The 23,201-nt window shown below is 43.8% G+C and overlaps 2 protein-coding genes across 2 annotated transcripts in view; one reads left to right on the top strand and one right to left on the bottom strand.

Moving 5' to 3' along the window:
- The window catches only part of LOC108630503 (zinc finger and SCAN domain-containing protein 26), a 334,222-nt gene that overhangs the window by 300,893 nt on the left and 10,128 nt on the right, over positions 1-23,201 (top strand). The window contains exons 5-6 of the mRNA XM_018033841.2: positions 10,292-10,628; positions 14,155-14,366. Of these exons, the coding sequence (XP_017889330.1) occupies positions 10,292-10,628; positions 14,155-14,366 (549 nt within the window). The remainder of the gene's footprint in view (positions 1-10,291; positions 10,629-14,154; positions 14,367-23,201) is intronic.
- On the bottom strand, positions 16,944-17,507 carry LOC113465010 (serine protease inhibitor 3). Its single transcript, XM_026818108.1, has 2 exons — positions 17,388-17,507; positions 16,944-17,301 (listed from the first exon to the last, which is right to left on the bottom strand). The coding sequence occupies exons 1-2, from the start codon at positions 17,464-17,466 to the stop codon at positions 17,162-17,164; spliced, it is 219 nt and encodes a 72-aa protein (XP_026673909.1). The 5' UTR covers positions 17,467-17,507; the 3' UTR covers positions 16,944-17,161.

Raw genomic sequence — 23,201 nt, 5'->3', positions numbered from 1 at the left:
TAGACTGTGGATTTTTATGCAATTATGGAAAACCTACCTGTAAGAAAATTGATTTATTATACATAATCTCCAAAAATACAAAAAGCAATTAATGTGAATCTCATATTATGAAATTATAAAAATAAAAAATCTATACAAGTGGAATAAAATATTTTCAAAAAAATAATATTTTATAAATTCGTAACCTAATAATTAGCGAAAAGAACAAAGACGTAGATTATACTGAATTGAGAACTCGTGCACAGAAATTCTGAAAGATTCCACAAGATAAGTTGCTTGCGACATGAGCACCCATTGCGTAACATAATTTCAATTTAGACGATGCGAGGCCCTTAGGCAAGCGACCACGCAGATTACAAAATGAAACAGGTAAACATAACTAAACACAAGTAAACGTAAACTCGTGGGGATCCCGGCGCCTCATAAATTGCAAAGCGAGTCGGCAATAGTGCAATTATTGCGGGGATGGAGCACGCGCGCACGAGACAGGAAACACTAAGAAAACCAAACGATAATCGCGAGGGGATTCTTTTGAGAGAGAACTCGATCGCGTTTAAATGAAGACTAGATCAGCGACAAGCTTGTCGAATTCTATTAAGAAAAGTGTCTAAGGTAATTGCATCGTCCAGTCTTTAATTAATTGTCCTTCGACTGTGTCGCACGGCTCATTAACGTTCTCGTATAGACGCGTTACCTGCGAAACTGTCTATCGGCCGGGAAAATGATGCAACTCGTAGTTTCCGTGGAGACACGGCCGTAAATGGGAAATAGGAAAAGCCAAGCTCGTTTTAACACCCCGTTCGAGGTAGTACGAGCGATTATTACGTGTCGCCTTCTTAACGCGTTTCAAAAGCGACGTAGAACCAATCCGACGGATGTTCGCGTAATCACGAAACCGATTAAACCGCGGTAACAGTTGTCTAATTAATTCTAACGAAGCTATTATGAGCGAGGCCGCGCGGTTGTCTCGGATTAAACGGGGCCCCGGTTTCCCCGACAGCCGGCTAATAAGAAATTCGTTCGGGACATGTCCGTGAGGTATAGTTAGAGGCCGAGAATAAGGGAAACCCGATCGATGTTGATCGATATTTTAGCGAACGTTTAATGAACCTACTACAGTAGGTATAGAGAGCGCGGCCGCGATTGCACGCACGGGGTTACTTCTATTTTTGGAGATAATGGCAGCTGCTGTCCATTGGTGGACCGCGTGGCCCTCGTTATTTCCCTCTCGAATCGTTAACTTTGCGGTTTCGTATACCACTTTGGCGTTATTGCTCGGCGCAACGTCTGATCAAGATGAACCGTATGCACTTCGTTTCGCCGACCACCCGTTATAGTTTGCATAATACGCTACCGTGTTATCAAGATGTTGCCCGACTGTCAATGTTCCTGTTACCAATAGCTAGATTTTCGAAACCGTTTTCATCGCTTCGCGGAAATCTATGATAGCACTGAACGCGATCTGAATTATTATTATAAATATAATGCAAGTAAAGATAAAGATTGATTAATTTAATAAATTAAATATTATATAGAAAGTGTTTATTTTTAGTCGACTATTCGGTAAATAATCGTATGAATTGAGATGATCTGCTGGGAGCAAACGATCCGTCTAGTTTGCCACGGTAAAAGGGCAGAAACCAGGTACACAGCCACCAATTTATCCACGTCATGTTCCACGAAATTCAAGAGGCTGTTTAAAAACCGTCTGAGGTGCGGCGAGCGTCGATCCGGCATCCACTAATCCGAGAAAAATTCCGGGATTTCTACCGGGTTCATCGTTAACGAGGGCCGACGATAACGCTCGGTTAACGAGCGCACTTTTTCGTCGTTTCCCCGTCGCTCCGAACTTTCACATCGGCGGCGGTTGGCCCGGGATCGTTGCACAGGTGCGGAGGTCGAACGCCGTTAGAGTTTTACGAGGTTAATGTGCAAAAGCGGGATCACACGAGGCACGAGGCCGGGCCCGGCGTACGTTACACGTACTTTGCTCCTAGCCTCCGAGCTGGCACGTAAACCCGTGATGAATTATACGATTCGATAAGGTCGTGTGCGTTAATTTATTATCCCTGTAATCGCCCGGTCGTTTTCCCTGCGCGCCTCCGCTTCCCTCAACAAATCTCGGCGAAAAATGAAAACGATGAACGAATGGCGTGAAAAAATTCGTAGGAGGAAGTTTCGTCCCGTAGGATGATGATTCTAGGTATCGCGGTTTCAGCTGGAAGCACAGCCGAGGGAACGGGAAACGGAAAAATGCAGAATTTATTGATCGGCTGGCGAAGATCGCGTACTTAACTTACGTACGATCGCTTGCTAGCTCGGGCGCAGGTGAAACACACCTGAGTCCCGTTTTCGCGAAGGTTAAACACCTGCGACAATGCTCGACAGCGACGCTCAACGTCGCCGAGGTTGACCTTTTCCGATGCGGCATTACCATGCATCGACCGGTTGTCGCGTGTCACCGTCAACGCTATTGTGTTTGCCCGAATGCGGATCAATGTTAATCGCCACGGTAGAAAGCGAGATTAAGTGTTTTATTGATCGACGCACACATGCCAACGACAAGCATTTCAAGAGAAAATGATTAACGTCTGCGATTTTTCATTAGTGATAGAAATGACAAAATTGAAATAAATGTAATATTTTATTTAAACAATTTCAATAAAGGATAATTTAAATGCATGAAGAAAAGGGGGCAGAAAAAGAGACAAACCGGAATGGGTTAAACTTCGAATGATTTACATATTAAGGTCAATTAAAGAAACGTAGCAATCAGGTGCTTAGACATGTGGATAAGAGAACATTGGGAGAGTGCACGACGATGGTGTCGCTCACTAGACTCATCCGCGAGAGATCACAGGTGAAGGTGCACCGATAGAGAGAGAGACAGAAACAGTGGAAGAGAAAGGGGGTAGAGAGAGATGCATCGTCCGTGTGTATCTAACCGGATAGGTGCAACGCTGTGGCTCGGCCAGGCCAACCTGCACCTCGGCTCGTCTATCACGAATCGGATAGATTTATCGAGTATCGGCACCTTCGCGTCCCGCGCTCGCCTCGACAATTTATACACCTTCGCCGGGCTGAAGCAGAGCCGGAGCGGACAGTTCCGCGACGAACGCGTCCCGGCCGGATGACGAGGAAGATTCATCGTCCCGTGGCCGGCATGAATGCTACGGCGCTAACGATCATTTTCACCTAACGATCGCGCGACCCGACGGATCCGATAATGCAATAAAGATCGCCAACCCCGACTGTCGAGACCGTCTTCGGTATACTTTAACGTGAACCCGTCCGCGAGTTCCACCGAGTTTCTACTTCTGCGACGATATTTCACGCGTCCACAATTGCCTCCTCGTTACCCTCGACAGTAACTTCGTGAAAGTATTGGCGAATCTAATCTAATTAGGAAAATTACAATCGTCCTCATAAATCGGATCTTAACTTAAGTGATTTTGTAAGTGTTTCTGAACAACAATTTTCTTTGGTAAAATGCAAAGTGAGCCATGGTTTTTAAATTATTAACGAAAAACGTTCGTTTGAATTATAAAGCATCTCTTAAGTATGTCTGAGCTGAGGCACATTTTCATTGACTTATACTACTTCAAAAATGTAATAATTGAGAATTCGCAAAAAGTAAAATTAAATGGTTATATTATCGAGCATTTTTCATATCGTTTACTATGAGAACAATGATTGTCCAAATGTAAATATCGTGAGCAGTGCGAATAATTATTACAACAGCGAAAGCCAGCCTTATTTAAATCAATCTCGATGGAAGTGATGCTGGAGAAGAATGATAAATTTTGTCCTGATCACGTGCAACTATTCTATATGCTCGACGGTGTCGTTTGCGACCCATTCGTGGTCCCATAAAATGTACCAATTCATGAGCATCCGATTACGGAACCGCGATATATGGAGCTCGAAAGTCTCACTCCCGGTTCAGCCGGGCCTGGTAATCACAGGGGAGACTCGGGTGGTTGGAATAAGACGTTACCTCAACTTTCGAACGTTCGATCGCAAACGCATAATTCATTCGTAGCCCGGAAGGTAGGTGCATCAAGACAGAAGGCCCCGTGAAGCCTGGCAACGTCACGAGAGCCACGTCGATCCATTACCCGAATCTCCTTTCAGTCCTCTGTAATTACAACGAACTCCCAATAATCTCGTTTCTCGCCTTCTCGCATCCTTTGGCTCTCCCTTTTTGTGCACCTCCTATCGTGTCGCGACGCGACGTGTCTGCGCCTTTTTCACTTCGATCCCTTCCCTTCCGCCTCGCCTCGCGAGAGATCGCGGCGTGGGTGGAACAATTCGAGGCTAACCGCGACCGATTTCGACCGTAAAAACTCTCCCGTGCTTTCTACGAAACGCTATCATTTAACAGAGCTTTATAGCTTGACGAGTAGTGAATCTTTTAAAATTTCTCCAAATTCGATGATCTCATTTTTATATTTAGCCCAATTAACAGACAACAACATAGTTCCAATCTGATGCTTCAAATTTGAGTTATGATATCTTTTCACCAAAATTTATTTTATTGGACAAGCAATAAAAATAGCACGATTGACAGAATTAATAGACAATGACAATTAAAAAATTCTATAGAATAATTTAATTTGAATTTGTAGAATATAATGTCGTAATTCAAATTGCTATTCTATTCATATAAAGTCATTGATTAAGGAAAACGTGAGTAAATGGTATAAATTACAATGTATTATGCTTTATAACTGGCATTACTTAAACGGACCAAGATTGCATTAAAGTGCATCATGAACCTTCGAAATTCGAGACGCCGTGTGTGCTCGTTTCGACGTTCGAATGGGAGCGTATATGAATTAGCATGCACAAGCTTCGTTTCCGCGTTACTTTCACCACGATGGTATAATCACGCCTTTGTCAATTAGCGTGCGCCAGGCGGCGGTTAATTATGATAAGAACACGTTAATGTAACGCTCTCCGAGGAGATAATCGTTCGTTCTGGGCGAGCATTTTTTTAATTATGCATTCCTCCTTTAGGTTTCTGCTTCGGCAGCAGTTAAGCGGTTCAATTAAAGGCCATCGCGCTGCTTCCACCAACGATTTTACGATCGTTCGAACTGGGAGAGAACCGATTGTATCTTACATAGTTCTTCTCCTGTCGAATTTTAAAGCATTAAGTATAATACTTTCCGATATGTGTCAAAAAGTTTGCAAATTTTATAACTGTTTACTCTCATTATTTCCAATTATAATTTTCTTATATACTCTGGTGTGTCATAAAGTATACTTGTAAAGCAAACAACATGGAATAATTAATGGATCGAACAAGAGTGAAGTTTTTTACTTTCTTGTCAATATTTCTTTAACGCGATGAGCTGTCCAAGAGATTTCACTTCGAAATATCACGTAATCAATTCTTTAAAAGTAAATTTGTAGATTTTTCAAAATTTATGTTCTGCTGGGTTTAAAAAGTGTTTTTACGTATTTCTCAATATTTTTTAAATTTAATGAAGGATCGATCCATACGAATATAAGGATTTTTCCTCAATCATTTATTAAGGGCCTGAAAAAGTGTAAAATTTATTTACGAAATTCAAAGTATTTTTGAAGCTCCATAACGACTTGGTTTTCATTCAAATATTTCTACTCTATACATCTACTCGATAATTAAACTAGGCGAAGCCACGATAGGGATGCTAGTATTCTGTATTCGTACGCTTAAATCCATGCCGTACCAATCGGAAAACTTCGAGCCTTGTACATTCCCAGGTCGTTTCACGCCGATTTTTATGCTTATAGAAAACTTAGCATATTCCCGTTGGACATGAGATTATGACCATGAGTCCGACTCGTGATATCCACGTTTGCCATAAAATTCTGATCACGAGTTCAACTCGTGATATTCACGTTTGATACAAAATTCTGATCACGAGTCAGACTCGTTAAAGTACGGCAAGGGGTTAAGCTCGCACAACCGAGATTATCGTCCAAGTGAAATCGTAGTCAGACACACGAGGAGACGTCGATAAATTGAAGACGCCGCTGCGGCTCGGTGTCGCGGAAAAAATCGTAATCTACGATTAATTGGTACAAGACGGGCCATCGGCTAATCTCCGTTTCGCCGTGCGAAAACCGGAAATTTAATTGAAAACTCGCGTCTAACGAGTTCCGCGATGCGGGTGGGCACGTCCACCCACCTAGCGCGTCTTCTCGCGCGCGTATTCAAGCCGCGGCGAGGGAACCAACGGTCCGCGCATATTTCTCGTCTCGCGCCGCGCCACGGCTTTACGTCCCGGCCCTGGGCTGATCGCACAATGTATGATAATCGATGATGCCGCACGACAGGTTACCGAGAACGAACCACGATTCATCATTCGTCCTGGAGTCGTCGCGGTGAATCGGAACACACCGGGTTATCATATCGGTCCGCGACTATTTTTCCCTGTAATTAATATTGATTAATCGTACGGGGCCGCGTTTTAACGTTCGTCAATCAGACGGCCATTGTCCCGCTGTCTTCGCCGCTTTGAATTCGTGTAAATGATTGCGAAACGCTTCCTGCCGATAGCGTCACGGATAGTCTCGACCCGGTCACCTCCGGCGGATTGATGAATTTTCTAGTTGATTATTTTAGAACGATCCGATAAAGATCTGGCAGCACACGTGTGCTCCGCTGCCATTATTAATGTTCAACGGTTTATATAACAGAGTTCATTTACAAAAGCATTGAAAATCCTAATGCCATTATGCTGTGTGTATTATTAAACGCGAGGTTGAATGATCGTTAAAACACTGTTGTTCAAAATAGAGTTTTAACTGAGATACTCGATGGTATCTGACTTGTTCGTTCAACGCTGCAGCATTTGATATTCTTGTTAACAATATCCTATACCGATACGTCAAAACTGCGGCAACGGTGGCGGATACCAGTCACACGAGTGCATTAATTTCCTCGCTAAATCCGGAGTTTAGAGGCAACTCCGCCAGTGAATTAATCGCGCTGCATAGACGTGGCCGGCTGTGCCGCCCGTTCCCACTTATCTCTCTTTGCCGCCTGGCTGTTCGATTGCTGGCAGCGAGGCATTAATGTCCGCCTATTATCCCTCAATTTGGCAGATTTGAAAAATCCACCGTACAAACTCTGCCCATAAATCGGCGGATTAACCCCGGCGTTTAACATTATCAATTACCCCCTGACTGTGGACTCGCCGGGTCATGAAAGTGCCTATACGTGTACGGAACGAGAGAAAGGAGTCCGTTGGATGCGAGCAGGAGGGAAACGCGATCCAGGGTGGGAGAACCTAGGGGAGGTGAAGCGATTAGGAAAGAGAAACGTGGCGAAACCGCGTTATTGCCGGTAATGCTCGGGATCAACCTTGCGTAGGCGACGATGGAAAGAGGAGCAAAGTTTGTATACAGGAAACCTTTTACACAGAAAGAAAGGAGATCAATCATTTATTGTGAAATAACAGGAACAAAGACATGAATGAGAAGACATGTCAAGGAAGATATAGGACATAATACCGGAAAAGGAGGTCCGAAATGTATGAGAGCTAGCAAGAGAGACGGAGAGATATTAGGAAGTGGATTAGAGATCAAGTGAGAAGGCCAGATGATACAAAGTAATATATGAAGTAAGGAGAAAGGCAGAATAAGAAAAAGACGAAGGAGAAATATCTGTGAAAAAACCTGTGTGTGTGTGCGTAAAGCGTAGGAGAATAAAGTAACGATTTTAGTCCTGAAAGGAATCAATTAATAAATATATAAACAAGAACATTAAAAATATTTAAGTAGATGAGATTCTTCGTCAGTGAAACCATCATCCGAATGCATATAAATAACGGAAGTACTAATAACGAAAAAAGAAATAAACGAAACTTGGTGAATGGGTTAAAATGTCGATCGAATTCTGGGCACTCGCGTGCTCCACTAAGCATCAAAGTGCTTCGTGTGGATCTACGGCAAGAGTTAATCGTTTTAACGAGACGTCCAGAACGAGGGATGAAGGACCTCGCGGATGGGTGGGGAGGAAAAAGTGTCCGAAGCGGAGGCTAATTAAGCGGAGCTGCTCGGGCGATGCTCGGAAATTGTGGTTAATAATACGCGCGAGTAGTTAGAATGCGTCTTGAGCTGGGCCGACCGACTGTATTCATAATGATTCTCCGATTCGATTGGACGATCGGGCGGCGCAGTCTCCGAGAGATTTACCCGGCGATAAGGGCCGGAGAACACGGAGCCCGGAGATGCGTATCTGTAACGCGGAGTTTTATATTGAAATTTTCCATGCCGGATTCCCCGGCCGGGGAAAACGTTCTTGGAAACGCGCTTACCCGATCATCGTTATTACTCGTGCCGAGCCAGGCAACCGCAACTTTCGGTTCGGTAACATATTCCGCCCAGAGCGTAACCCGATTACAGTGATTAAATCGCTTATTACGAGGACCGTCCGGACGTTCCCGATGGAACGCCGCGACTCCCTGAATGCTAAAATGCAACATGCGCGCATTTTAGTGCACCGATCCGGCTACCTGGCATTCAGAGGGGGAGAGAAAGCTTTCGCTCAATTAAAAGACGATCTTTTAGCGTGATTCACAGAGCCAACAAAATTCGGATACGTTCATTTCCTAGTTATGCATCTTCGAACGCGTTTCCCGCCGCGCGCCGACCGTCGTCGTGGCAGACTGCATAAATCTCCGACTTGTTGATTCACAACGAACAACGAGGAACTCGCGTGCGTACATGCGTTACGCAATACACCGCGCTGTGTTCCGCGAACACACCGTGTCTCCTCACGAACGAAATCGATTACCTCTTAATCCCGTTATTTCGCGTTCTATGCTGGTTTCTGGATGTCTACGTAACGTGAGACGCAGTGGAAGAATATACTGTCCCGTTCAAAGGTCTTTATTTAAACGGGGAACGATGTAGAAAAAGTAGAGAAGTTAATTACGGTGACCAATTATGAATTTACACATAAACATCAGTAATTATTCACCACTATGATTCGTTGGACATCCGTTCGCCTTCCCAGAGAGGGAACGAATTACGAGCAATGATAACGAGTGCCGATTTCGTGTACTCGAAATTACACGCCACTAATTACATGCATTTACCGGTAAACGAACCATTACCACTTAACGAGGTAAGCATCGGAAATTACAATTCCATTGATTACGAGGCAATCCAGACGGCGTCTCCAATAATCGGATGAGAGACGCACGGATTGGCATTAATCCGGCGTCTAAAGATAAATCCCGATTACCGTATCCTGAAACTGATGGCAACATCGATCGATCGCGAATCTGTTGACCATCGTCGCTTATTAATTAGTAACAGTAATATCATGTGTAATTCTTGCCGGCCTTGCGATACGAAAAGGCTAACGACGTACAACGCAACCGCCGCGATGCTGCGAGGTCAAAAGTCAGCGAAAGGTGTCTACCAGCCGATGCGAGTCCCTCTGCATCATTTGATATCGATACGAGTTCTTATCGACATGCGATTACAAGTACATGCAGATAGTTTTCTCGTTATTTATAGCAACATCAGTCCGGTGGTTGTTTCTATTTTTGAGGTTCAAAAGTCAGTCAGTGTAGAGGTAAAGGATAAATCTTGTGAAGGAGATCAATTAAAAATGATCTTAAAAAATAAATACTGGGGCAATAGTACATTTTTTTTATATATATATCTTGTCATTTGTATCTAAGAACAGATTTCAAAGAAACAGATAAGCAACTACGACGGGCGTCGCAATAAAAAGCAGAATGTAGTGCAGTTTTTCGCAGTCTGTGAACCGATTGGAGTTCTCTCTGAATTTTCTGCAAACCCGCGGAACGTTCCGGTCGGCTCGTGGCTGGTAGATCAACAGACTTTATAACAGAAGATTTACGACAACGTTTCGCGGGTGCCGGAGTCACGTCGGCGTAAATCGCGGCGTTTAAATAATATACTGAGGAAAAACTCGCGTTAATAACGGTCAGCTCGTTATTCCCTTCGATCACTCGGCGGAACGCTTCGAGCGATTGGTTTTATTTCCCGGGCTGAAAGTGATAGCGCGTTCCCCTGGCCCTAGAGTCATATACGTCACCCGGTAGATAATGTACGATTCTACGAAATATAGTAATTAACCGGTAACCGCTAACGAACTCGTACGCCGACGAATTAACCGATCCGTCGAACGCATAAAGACCGATGAAATGGAATGAAATTCTCGTATAAACGTTAGGTGGGAGCGCGCGGCCAGCAAATAACCCGCGATTTCCCGCTGGCTCGGGCGACTAATTAATATCTCGCCCGATTTTTGTTGCAGTGTCGCCGCCTTTGCCGCCGCTGTGCGAGGCAGCGTGGGAGAGAAACCGGGAACGGGAACGAGACCGCGAGAGGGTGCGAGAGAGGAGCACGGAGAACGAGCAGCACAGGGAACGGCAGCAAGAAAGAGAATCAGGGTTCAGGGAAAGGGACAGGGAGAGGGAGAGGGAGCCGCGGGATCGAGAAAAGGAACGAGATCGCGATAGGGAGAGGCAGAGGGACAGGGAAAGGGACAGAGAGAGGGACGCGTCGGTCCGCATGATGGAACCGCTCGATCCTGTCTTCGTTTCCCCATCGGCGGCCCTGCTCGCGTTGCAGAGGATAAAGGAAACGTCCCTGTAAGTACTTTTACCGATCGTATCGCGGTACCAGCGGCGAGGCGGTCGATTTTTTCCACGCTCGCCGATAGATGTGTAGCAGGGCCCCGCACACCTTCGTGTGCTCGCTTTTTTTTCGATCTTATAAGGGAGCAACAGGATGTGTACTATTTACTGAAGAAAGTACAACTCGGAATATAATCTCTGGGAACAGCTTTTAACTGGTTATCATGCTCAGTGAATTTTTTGTTTTTGGTAGAATCAAAGTTGCATTGAAGCTTTGACTTGCTGAACAATATCACATCTACTCTGTACATTTATTTCATCCACGAACCCGTTTTTACCGTGAATAAAAAATGTGTCAATTGTAGAGTCAAATAATAATTCTCACGTCTTTATCATTTTGCGAGCGAGGGCTGACTTTATTATTACGACGGTTAAAAAGCAGCAGGATATCGCAGCTTGTCGGAGTTTCGGTGCGAAGCTAACGTTCGCCGTCATATTTCATCGAACGTACGGCCACTTCTAGGGTTAATAGGACGAGATCGTGCGCCCGTTGTAAATCTCGTTTAATTTGCTCTCGTGCGGTCCGCCGGTCTTTTCTATTGTCGGGACCGGGGCCGAAATTAGAGAATACAGTAATCTCGTGACACCCGGCCGGGCGCGCGTTAACAAACGTCATTTCACAGTTTCATACGGCGCGGCGGCGGCCGCGCGGCGTGTCACGATTTCTTTTCGACGCCTGGACAGGCTTGGACGAGAGAGATTACGTTGAATAATTTCAACTCGCCCTTTTTCATGCCACGATGACAGACGATGACATAACGGTTTATCCACCTAACTCGGTATTCCCTACTTCATCGTTGTTCTGTGTCAATGACTTTATTAGAGCCTCTGAATGACTCTCGACTAAATCCATGCCTCTCGTCACGGCGACGCTCCGATTACCAACACATTCCTTACTGTAGATTGTAGTTACCACGTCTCCTGTGCTTAATTTTTTAATATAGGCTATAGAAATTTTTGAGAATTTATTGTAAAAATTGATTGCTCGTTTTACGATCGTCATATATAGCATGATCGCGGTATGCACGACATTCTTCAGCCGGTTTGGCAGATGTATGCCAATAATGGTACCGGGAGATCGCGTCCGTGGATCAGGCGTACCATGAAATCGTCACCAGTGCCACAGAGGATCGAGGTCTGTCTTCCCGTGTCACAGTGCCGTTAACCGATAGTTATACTTCACGTTTCTCATAAATCTCCGGGGACGGCTGGCTGTCTCCGTTTCCGAGTCTGACGGTACGGCACGGTGTTACATACTTACAGTACGTACGCGGACGACGCGACGGGGACTTCCACGCTCGTGACCGGCTACGCACGTGTACACGCACCGTTGTACATCGGTACCCGCATGTCGGTTACCCCCTGCGGAGGAACTGCCGCAAGCTTGCAGCAATACTTCACGACAAATGTACTTTCCAGTTCCTCCTTCGGCTCTCTAGCAAACCGCGCGCTCACGGCTCCGTCTCTTCGAAACAATGATCCATTTGGTAATCCTCCCGGCGTACCTACACGTTGATTCCAACACCGTGGAAGCTGATGGAATTATCGCGAAATAAATTGCCGCGCGAGATTCCTTATTGTCCTCGGGGGGAGAATGTGGGAATATTAATTGTCCCGAGGAAGTAGATCCGTCGCGATTACCCTGGTAATCTATTGGCCAAGTGTGAAACGTACAGAAATAATCAATTGCCGCGTTGCACGAATCAAGTGGAAAATAAATTTTCTGCTTGAACGGTTCTTAATTTTTTTATAGAGTCACGATTGATAGATTCTTTGCAATCTAGTCGAGTAAATCAGCGTACAACTGCTAAAGATTGAAGTAATGTATTATAATATCGTTCGAAAGAACGTGGATCTGCTACTGACAATGCCGTAGGCGACACGTTTTATTAATCATCTCAGATCTCAGACTATAAGAAATGTAAAATCAGGAGAAACGCGTTACGCTTTTTGGTAAACCTTGAAAACGTAATAAACGCTTGGCGAGGTGTCGGAAATCGGGAAATCGAGGCGAGGAGAGTTTGTTTCTCGGATAGAGAATCTCCGGTTGGAGGAGCGAGTCGGATTATTGCGAGTAGAAGCGGATTTATGCCAGTTTAAACAGCAGAGCTGCGGGCCTAGTTTACGGCGAGTCTGCCATCGCATCGCACACTTCGTCTCGATGAAATATGGTCTAACCGAGGATGCGTCTGAAGTATACGTCCGTGCAATTTTATCTCAAACAGAAACGCGTATTCCTGGTTTACTTTGAGAAAAATATGACAATATCTTTTTCCAATCTCATTCTTGTGTCAAATCAGTGCATTCATTAAAATATTTTTCGTTATCTCTTCATTTTTTATCTCTTAGACAGAATTCAGACTTGATTGGAGAAAATCATGAGGATTATTACCAGATTTGATTATTATTATTAACCAGGTAAAAAAACGATCACCTGACATTAAATAAAGATAGAAGAATGCACGTTGATAAGTTTATATACTGCACGCCTAATGTAAGATTATACCTTGACTTATGACAGTCTTAAATTTCGTATCCCCGCGTTATGGTGCTTTAAATCCCGGTTTAATAGCAACGTTCGTGGAACAGTCTCGTTTCGGCATTGTCTCGAGCGAATTGATGCATCGTCTCTGTCAAGTCGTTCGGTACTTTAAATTATCCTTTAACAGTTCCTCGTATCGACAGTCGGGACGACCGCCGCTGCACGTACGAATTCGGTTGCGAATCGAGTTTCACCGGGCGTCAATTCGTAAGATGGATCGACTCAGCTCGCGCTTCCATTTAATAGCCGAAGAATGAATCGAACATTCACCTCCTTGTTGAATGTTCGTTGACAGCGATTGAAATTGGAAGTATTTAATAATAGAGACCGAAGTGATTGTTTAAAACCTCAGACATGCGCGGCAATTAAATTCAGAGTACGTTATGAATATTCAATAATAAAAATCGTACATTCCATTTGTGCGGAAAATGCTTGTCTCGGTATGTCTTTATGTCGCGGGCAATACCGCTGGTTCTTCGTCAGTCCGGTCATAACGATGAATAATGTATACCAAAAGCTTCCTGTATAAATCCATACCGATTGCGGACGGGATTCGTCGGTTCTACTGCTCGTTGAAGAACGAGAAATAAAGTATGATGCTCGGTCGGCCGTGCGCACAAAAGATAAAATAACGATGAAGACGTCTTATCCATATCTGAATTGAAATCACCGCGGGCGACCATTCTTCGGATTTTTTGCCACCCTTTCGTTCATCATAATCAACGTCGCCGCGGGGTTCGAGTATAGTTTGACGAACACGTTCCGCAAAAAAGGTGACCATTCGCTGTCAAACTCTCGGTTTCAATTGTCTCGCCCACTGCTCGACTCAAGTTCTATGAACAATTTTTCAATTATCTTCTTTCTCGATTTCCTTTCCGACGGATTTAAAAAGGAATAGGTTCCTAATATCTACAGAGAGATGTTTATTTGCTGTTTCAGGGTGTTTCACAAGCGTCCTGCGCTCGCGGCCGGGATTGGGATCGGAAGTAGAGGAAATTCCGGTGTCGGGGGAAACGGCGCGAGCTTAGCAATGGACAACGAGTGCGGCGACGCGTTGAAGAGACGTAAAGTTCACAGATGCGACGTGGCGGGTTGCGACAAGGTGTACACGAAAAGCTCCCACTTAAAGGCTCACAAGAGAACCCACACCGGTAAGTCAGTCGACGGTATCTACAATTTCGTTCTTCTATAACACATTTATCAACCAGGATTATTTATACTGTTATATTCCGTGAATTATTTACTAAGAATAATACAACTAATACCATAACGAAGATAAATGAATCTCTCGACAATAGACTAGAATTTTATTTTACGAGAATTAAAGAAGTTTGAAAATAAAATAGTCTGAATTGAGAGAAAATAAAATATAGGTTTTAAGTGACGAGGATTAGGATTTGCTGGGACAGGGATATTAGAGTTCGAGGTTGAAGATAACGAGAAGGTTCAAGAATGATGAACTACAATAAAGTTCGAAGATAAGACAGTCTGCAAATATAAGTCAAGGAATGAGATAGAAGCTAGGGAAGCTAACTTAAATTGGTATACAACGATACTAGTTAATCTTAGCCAAACAACTTATTAGCTTTAAAGATTAAAACACAACGAGTACTTCAAAACGATATCTTAATGGTTGAGACACGCGATAAAGGCATTAATGAGCAAATACTTCATTGTTCATCGGTGATTCACGCACACTCACCACACGCCGATCGCTAGGGCGAGTTTCATCATCGCGAGTCGGGTATTTTTTTTTTTCTCTCACGCGGGATCACGCCGAGTTCATAGGTTGACGTTACCGTTCCAAGGTGACGGCAGAAGGTGTGCTCACAATTATGAGAGGAAGCGGAGCGAGCGTAACGCTTCGGAGAACGAACCGACCGTCGCGTCGGTAAACGTGGAGGCTAATTACTGGGACAATATTCCCGTGAATGACCCGTTGCGATTCCACGCAGCCGCGTTTCTTTGCGCTTTAGTTACGTTACACCGCGCGGCTGATATTCCCCGCAAATGGCACCCGACGCAAATGGTAAAAGGAAATTCCCCCTTTTTGCTCGCCACGGTTCTGACCCCGGGTTTTACGCGCCTCCCAGTCATTACGCGATCTTCCCACGTTAACCCGGCGGAGACAACGTTATTAACAAATAAAACATTAAGATCCGGTCTCGATAACGATAACGTACTTAACTCGGGGAGATACGACCGATGATTTAAACGGCCTGTCACCGTGGATGGGTCAAGCAGTCACGACCGCGGACCATTAGTCATCGGGCACCTTTGATTCCCATTCAAGATACTCGGAGACGGAAAATCGTGGTGAACGGAAGTCGCGTTGGCCGCAACTTCGTCGGACGCGTGACCATTCGCGCGATCTGAGGAACTTTTAATCGATGCCTTCTACGTTCGGAAAAGAATTCGGTGTTCCTCGCGCAGACGACGGACGCCAAGCGTGCTCGTCCCAAGGAAAGCCTATAGTCACACTTGGCATAGTGCCGTTTTCAATCGGCCAATTGGGTGGCTACATACAGGAGGGTCAAGGGTCTACGACATTCGCACGGTGAACCGCGTGGCCTGTAGCTCAGAGGCTTAGAAATTCGATAGCACCGACGGAGTGACTGTACGTCTCTGAATACTATTCATCGAGTATGCATTTTTGTGACGTTGCCCCCGCGTTTCGTTGCCACATTTGTGACCGGCCATTTATTATCGCCTCGCGAGAACCTGGAAGAGGTCACACCGTTCGTTCCTCCGGGCCTATCTGTATACACACCAGGCAACCGCGGGCACACATGTGTGTACACACCGTCGAAGGAGCCGCGGCTTCAAGAATTTCCGGTGGATAGGTACCTTCGTGAAGGCATTGCCGCCGTCTAGAGAGCGCAAAGGCGGCGGGGAGAGGGCGTGGTCGTGAGAACCAGGATCTTTTGTCTGGTCCATGGTTCAACCAAGACGGTGGTAGCCGCGGTGCTCAACCTCGGCCTGACCGACCGGCCGTGGGATTCCAACACGAAGAATGATCATTCTCTACGATTGATGTTGATTTTAGAGACACGAGTCAACGTAGGATTTACATTTCTCGCATTAAATTTGGAACAATATTTTCAGCTTCATTATACAATTAGTCAATACTTGGAGGTTTTTATGTGGTGGGAAAATAATTGCCAGGGTAGGTGAGTCTCATTCAGTCGAAGGACCGACCAAAGGGATAGTAGAAAAAATATCAGCAACTTCGTTAGGTTTCATACTATCAAATCGAATTTATTGAAAAATGACAATGGCAGAATTCATCCTTACGACTAATACTTGATTGACTGTGATTGACGGGATTCACGCTTTGCCAGTTGTGTCCAATTGTCTAATTTCTATTTAAACGATACCTAGCACTACCAATGTCAACGTCTTATCTCTTGTCTCTCTCGTAGACATGCTCGTCTCTTTCTTCTTCCACCAATCAACCAATTGCTCGTTCAATACACACATACTTATTCTTAGCCGTTAGACATGTTATTCTCACCTTGATTCTAAAAATAACAGTATTTCTAAAATTAGATTCGTTCTTGTCTCGTGTACATTCGATTTACCGAAGTGTAAAACCTTCCTATGGGATACAAATTAAGACTGGATGACTTACGCTGCTTTTCTTATATTTTAACAATGTTTATTGTCTATACTTTAGTTACTAAGTCTTCTCTAATATTAAAATGAGTCAAATACATTATTTGCGGTACTTCAGTTTATTTATGACAACACATTACAGTTATAAAATAACTTTCTATGAGAATTCTACATGAACAATTTTTCGTACAACGTTTCACAGTACATTCTTCAAAATAATTTCTTTCATACAATATATTATAATTATAAAATAAGTGATTTCTATAAGAATTCCACATGACAGATTCCTTGCCTATTTTCGTTCCATCAATTGTCGATTGAATTCGATATATTAGTCTTCGTAATCCATGCTGGAATCATAATTGGCGTACTTTTGACAGGCCACCAGCGGACAACTGAGTGCTCCATTTTTCTGACATGTGCACGTAGCGCATCCATTAAAAAAAGTTGTGCCTGGCACACAGTCGGCAACTAAAGACAATTCACCAATTAATTACTTATTATGAAAGGCACCGATTAATCACTCGATTTTAAAAAGTAGAATTTATGCAATTTACATTGTGAATGTGGCGCAGCCGTTACTACGCACTGCACGAGGAACAGCGAGAACAGAAGGGCGAAAACTTTGACAGACATGTTACTTCGGTCGCTAGGTCTTTCCTACTGACCATTCAGGCAATGAACTGACTATATATACACACCAGAGTTCCCATCCCTGCCCTATTTGTGGTCAACCTCTCAAAGGTTTAGTTACACAGACGCAACGGCACCGTAACGGCACCGTAACGTTTTGGGAACATAATGGGAACTTAGGTCTCCGTAGGACGTAATTTTCATTGCCGTAATCTTTAGGACAGGGTAAAGGAGTTTAGGTAGGAAAAAGCCTCGGCTATATTGGCTTTGGCTGAAAATTACAAACGTTGCCGCAGAGTCGTCGGAAAAGTACATAAAATCCTCGGAGTAGATAGTGGACTCAAACAGCAGGCAGTCCCTGTTTGCCAATTCGGTGCCAAACGTGGACCCCTGAGCTCCCTGCTTTTACAATCCTATAGGAAAAATACTATACCCTGTCCTAAAGATTACGGCAAATGAAATGAAAATTCCGTCCTACGGAGACCTGAGTTTCCATTACGTTACAGTGCCGTCACGGTAACGTTACGTCTGTGTAGCTAGACCTTAGGCACCGTCCGAAAGTCCTGTTTACATATACACAGACCTTATCACAAAATTTAAGGCATTCCTTTATGTAATGTTACGGGAAACCGCTCATAAATAACGATGTATAAATTTTTCCTAAAAGCATTTTTCTCTAATCCTCTTTCGTAATCAGATATCGAAACTCGGAGATAGAGTCTATTAGCATAACGATGGAACGATCTTCGAGTGGGAATCATTAAGTAAATACATCGATGGCTCCTATTCATTTAATACTATTTTAGAGAAGTATTTTATACAAAAATATATAAAAAATGATTATGCGTGACTCTATTTAAAATTCATTATAATTCTATTACAGCAAGAATTTAATGCGATTCTAATTTTATCCTTAAATTAAATGGAACTATGTAATAATAAGCTTATTAAACTGTTAAACAGATTCTCGAGTAAACGCGACGATTCCTTGCGATTTAGTACAATTAATTTTCACAATTTTCTTTATTTCCAGCCTGTTTTATCAAAGTCGATGCGGTTTCACAGCTTATTGCCTTCCTCAGTTTCGAGTCACCCGGAATTTCGCTTGACGTCACGGGAATTCCTCAGGGTCACCGTTAATTTAGAGCCGGCCATTAACGAACCTCTAGTTCCCAATATTTCCAGTCCCACAAATCGTGTTTTGAGGCAGATGATATAAATTATTCACGGTACATCTCAGATCTCGATTTTCTTGACCGTCACCTCAATTATCAAATATGTCTAATTTTCTTCTAACTCCATTCGTTAAAGAGTAATTGACAATGAACGAAATAATTAATCGATTAGTTAGATAGTGAGGCATTTTTTAAATTCCTCTTCTCGCCTTGGTTAAGGATTGTGAAATAAAAATTTCGGTGCCGTGGCTGAGCGCGGACCCTACACGTGCTCCTATTAGTCAGTGTTTTTCATTAATAATTCAAAAACCATGCCTCACTTTGCATTTTGCCATAAAAAAATTGTTATACAGAAACACTTCCAAAATTATTCCCCTTCAGCTTTAAGATTTTTCTTAGAACACCCTGTATATCGTACCGACAATGAAACATTTATTCAACGAGTTGTACTTGTACATATTTTTCAATATCACATAAACTTCTCTTAAGTAATGAATATAAATCCTCTATGTATAGTGTTCAAAACATGACGGCGTACAAACGTCCATATATACAATATTTTGTAGCGTTACCGTGGCAAAATCCTGTTAGCGTGATCCACGTATGTTAAGTACTAGAGTGGCGCTCGGTATAATAATTGTTTCAACGAGTGCGCCGCACGGTCGTAGAAACGGGGACCGGCACGTCTATCCATCATTCTAACACCGCGGCATTATGCAGCCATCGAGATATCTTTACGGGCGGCACGGCGGATACTGGCTACAATCGGGATGTGGGAAATGCCAATTCATTGATTACTGTAATTTCTGCCATTCCACGACGTAAATCGTTTCGCGCGGATCGTGCGCACGCGGTAGAGACAATCGTGCCGTCCTGCTCCCAGAAGTGTTAGAATTTGTCTCGTATGAATAACCCATTGTGCTCGGAAAAGGTCAACGTGGAACGGGGTTATCAGGAGGCGCTTTTGCTGAATAATCCTGTACGAGCAACGCGCGGGGTTCAACCCCGTGAACTTGCGATAGCGTACGATCGTCGACGCTCGTGATTGATAGAGGAGAAAGTAGGCGAACAAGGTAAAATTCAATTGGAGAGCGTGCGATAACTGGACGTTTTTTTAATCGCGAGTCAGTAACAATGATTGATAACACCTGTTTTTAATAGTTGCGTACACTCTACGGTTGCGCATGCATGCTGCGAGCAAGGTGAAATTTCTGGGAGGAGTCGGACTTCAGAGGTTCATGATTGATCGTTGCGGTTGTAAATAATTAAATTAACCAGAGGAGACAAAGGGACGCTTTAATTCTGCCACTCGGAGGAATCGTCGAAATACCCTGAACTTTCTCGTTCAACCGAGGAGTAAGAAATGATTCAGAGACTTTACACGGAGTCGATGGAAAACATCGAGGGCACCGTTACTTGATTTCACGGGTACTCGACGTCGAGCACCGACCATCGTCCCGGAATCGATTCTCGTAGCGAATACACCGAAAAACGCCAAATACAGGCAGCTAACCATGATTGATGATTCTCACGGCTGGCGCGGCGGTAGAATTTGCATCGAATTTATACCGTGCCGCTCGCAAACTGTATAATGGAGTAATAGCGGTCCGCGGCTACCGCTTTCGATAACATGTATCTTCCCGAACACACGCCACGACCGTAGGAGGCCGCATCGAGGGGGGGAAATATTACGAGGATACGGTAAATGCCGGTTACAGGTCTTTATAATAACGCTGGCGCTTTCACGATCGAGCGGTCGACGCGAAACCCCGGCTACTGGCCGCGCGGCCACCGCTAATAAATACTTAATCCCCTCGATTATTATCGGAAACTGCGGCCGGTCAGCGTGTATCATGCGATTAAACTTGTTCGATGAATACCGATAGGCGAAAAATTCAACTGATTTCAATGCGATACGAGAATCACTTGGCGGCGAGGTAGCGTGATCTTTAATAGGGCCTGCAAATTTCATGAGATCTCGTGTATTAATTAAGGCGTATTAAACTCGGTATAGATTAGATAACGATCGGTTCCGTGCGTATGAAGAATAGCATCTACTCTCCCCTGCTTGCCGATATTGAAAACTCTTCATTTTTTATTTAATGATATCCTGCTGGCATTATTGTTAGGTAAAGAAGATAAATATCTGCTGCTGCTACTGGTCTCGCAATAAATTCTCATTTTACAGTCGACGTTAGTAAGTTAATCAGTCGTTTAACTGAACTAACTAACAGTAAACAGTAAGCCACGCGGTTTCCGAGGTAGCCTCGTGTTCATAGAGAATATAGAAGCTACGTTTACGCAGCGGGTAACGCGTTAAAATTCATTAGGTCTCTTGGTCAGTTTCTCCAATCGGCGTAACATTAATAATTGAAGTTACCCGAAGATCAGAGGTGTACACACGCGCACTGCTGGTGGAAGCGATTTTCTCGGGTCGCCAGCGAGGTGAAACACAATTAAAAGTCGATTCCCAACGGAGAACGCCGAGTTACAGATGTCGTTATTAGGTCCGCGACGATTTTATTTAATCCTCTCTGGAGGAATCCCGTAGCAGTCGCGGACGTTAATGGTGGCCCGTTGATGAATCGACCTCGGGCCTCGATTTAATTGAAGCCTCGCACGGGTAACGCACGGGAACGTATCTCAAGATTTTATTAAAGCTCGATAACGGCGTAAATAATGAATGGCGCGTAATGACCGTGATTAAATTGAATCGCGCGCGCCCGCGAGTTATTACATCGCCGCAGTATTTCTTGCCGCTAACGAGTGTTGTTATTTACAAGAAGCACGTTTGCACCGCGGGAGGAGTAGCTCGAGGGCACATTAGGCGGACGCCACGCAGAGTGGACAGCAGTCTACCTCGCGCTGCCTGCTTTTCGTTATTTTCCCTTCCTTCCGTTTCCTACCCTTTTTTTTCCCCCCCCCAGCTTTGAGCCACTTATCAGCTCGTTGCTCGTTACCGACACGCATCGTAACGCCGCGCCTCGCCTTCGTTTGCCGAGTTTTCTCACACGATGTGATAATTGCAGGGTAAAAAGTAGATTACGCTTTGAAACGTTCTGGATTGTGAGAAGTAGGGACGATAGGATTTAATTGTGGAAAATGTTGGAAATTATATTCTCTGTCAATTAACGTGATTAGAGTCATATTGTAACGGAGATAATGTCTTGTTTACTGGAGGAATTATACTTAAAATTGCTCTGCCTAGATTGGCGAACTGCGTTAAATCGTAGGATTTAAAACAACATTTCGAGTGTTTCTGGAGTGACTATTTCATCGTATGGTTGATACTTTCTTCTAAGAGTTCGTTCACCCCGAGTATAGGGTAAGGTTCATTCATCTTTACGGTGCTCGTCTCCCACATAATTACATATCACGGAATCTATACCGAGCAGCCACGTTATCGCTGGTCTCCGCTGATAATTGCCGAAGATACATCCGAAAGCGGATTTCTTAATCACCCCTACGGGAGATCCTCGAACAGATAACGGGAAGCGGTCTCTTCTCACCCGTACGGACGGAATATTGTCGTCCTCAGTGTCATCGGCAGTTTCGACTCGCGATGCTTTACGAGCGGCTATCCTCGTAAAATATCGCCGCCAATCGTGTCAATGGACAGACGGTGGTCTGTCGATACCCGTAAAGGACGACACGTTTCCTCGTCTTATAAATAATACTCGTTTGTGAAATTGAAACTGAATATTTACGGTATATCCGTTTTGTTACACGACGTGTTTGTCATGTTACAGCGTGTGTAAATTTTGTAATCATTTCTACTTTTGAATCCTTTTTATTGCGAATGATAATAGTAATAGATATTTTTATTCATAATTGTTTACGCGTGCATTTGTTTAAAAATGAAATTTAGATGAAAGGTTAAATGTCACGGAATCGTAAAACGTCTTATGTCCGAATAATGGCTATTTCTCCCACCGCATTTTAACGATGTATCATTAGTGAGGAGGATCCGTAAACGCGAAAATAATTTTCGAACTGCTGCCCCTTAAGAACGGAGATATAAGGATACGCTGACTCATTAAAAGTAACTCCTTGTTAAAAGGCGAGCTCGGGCAGTCGCTCTCCTGCGTTGAACCATTAGATAACGCACAGGAAGAAGTCGCGATATGGTTAAGAGTCCCGTGAAATCGCATCAGAGCCACGTTCAACCGCGCCACGTCGTTTTTAATTAGCATTCATTCGTCGATACATTGCGAACCGTGTCGAGGTAATTTCTATTCCCTAATCGATAATTTTCACTTTGATTAATGCCGTTAACTTAAGTATTGGCTATACAGTCAATCCTAAAAGTTGATGTACCTGAGAAAAACGCATTTCCTATAAAATAAAAAATCAGATGACGGAGGAATAATGATTTTGGATGAAAAGAGCTTAATTGTTAACGTTCAATTGGTTTTTAAACAATTGTGAGGGAAATTATAATTTGAAATACGCGCCCGCATATTCCTCCCACGATCGCATGCGTTGATATATTTTAAAACGTTTCATTTCATTATTGATTAAGATCTTTTAAAATTTTATTGAAGAGAGTAAATCTACCACAAT

This window comes from Ceratina calcarata, unplaced genomic scaffold (genome assembly GCF_001652005.2).
Source record: "Ceratina calcarata isolate Rehan_Ccalc_2016 unplaced genomic scaffold, ASM165200v1 scaffold78, whole genome shotgun sequence".
NCBI lineage: Eukaryota > Metazoa > Arthropoda > Insecta > Hymenoptera > Apidae > Ceratina > Ceratina calcarata.
Note: the sequence above shows the minus strand (reverse complement) of the source record. Positions and strands in the feature narration are given on the sequence as shown.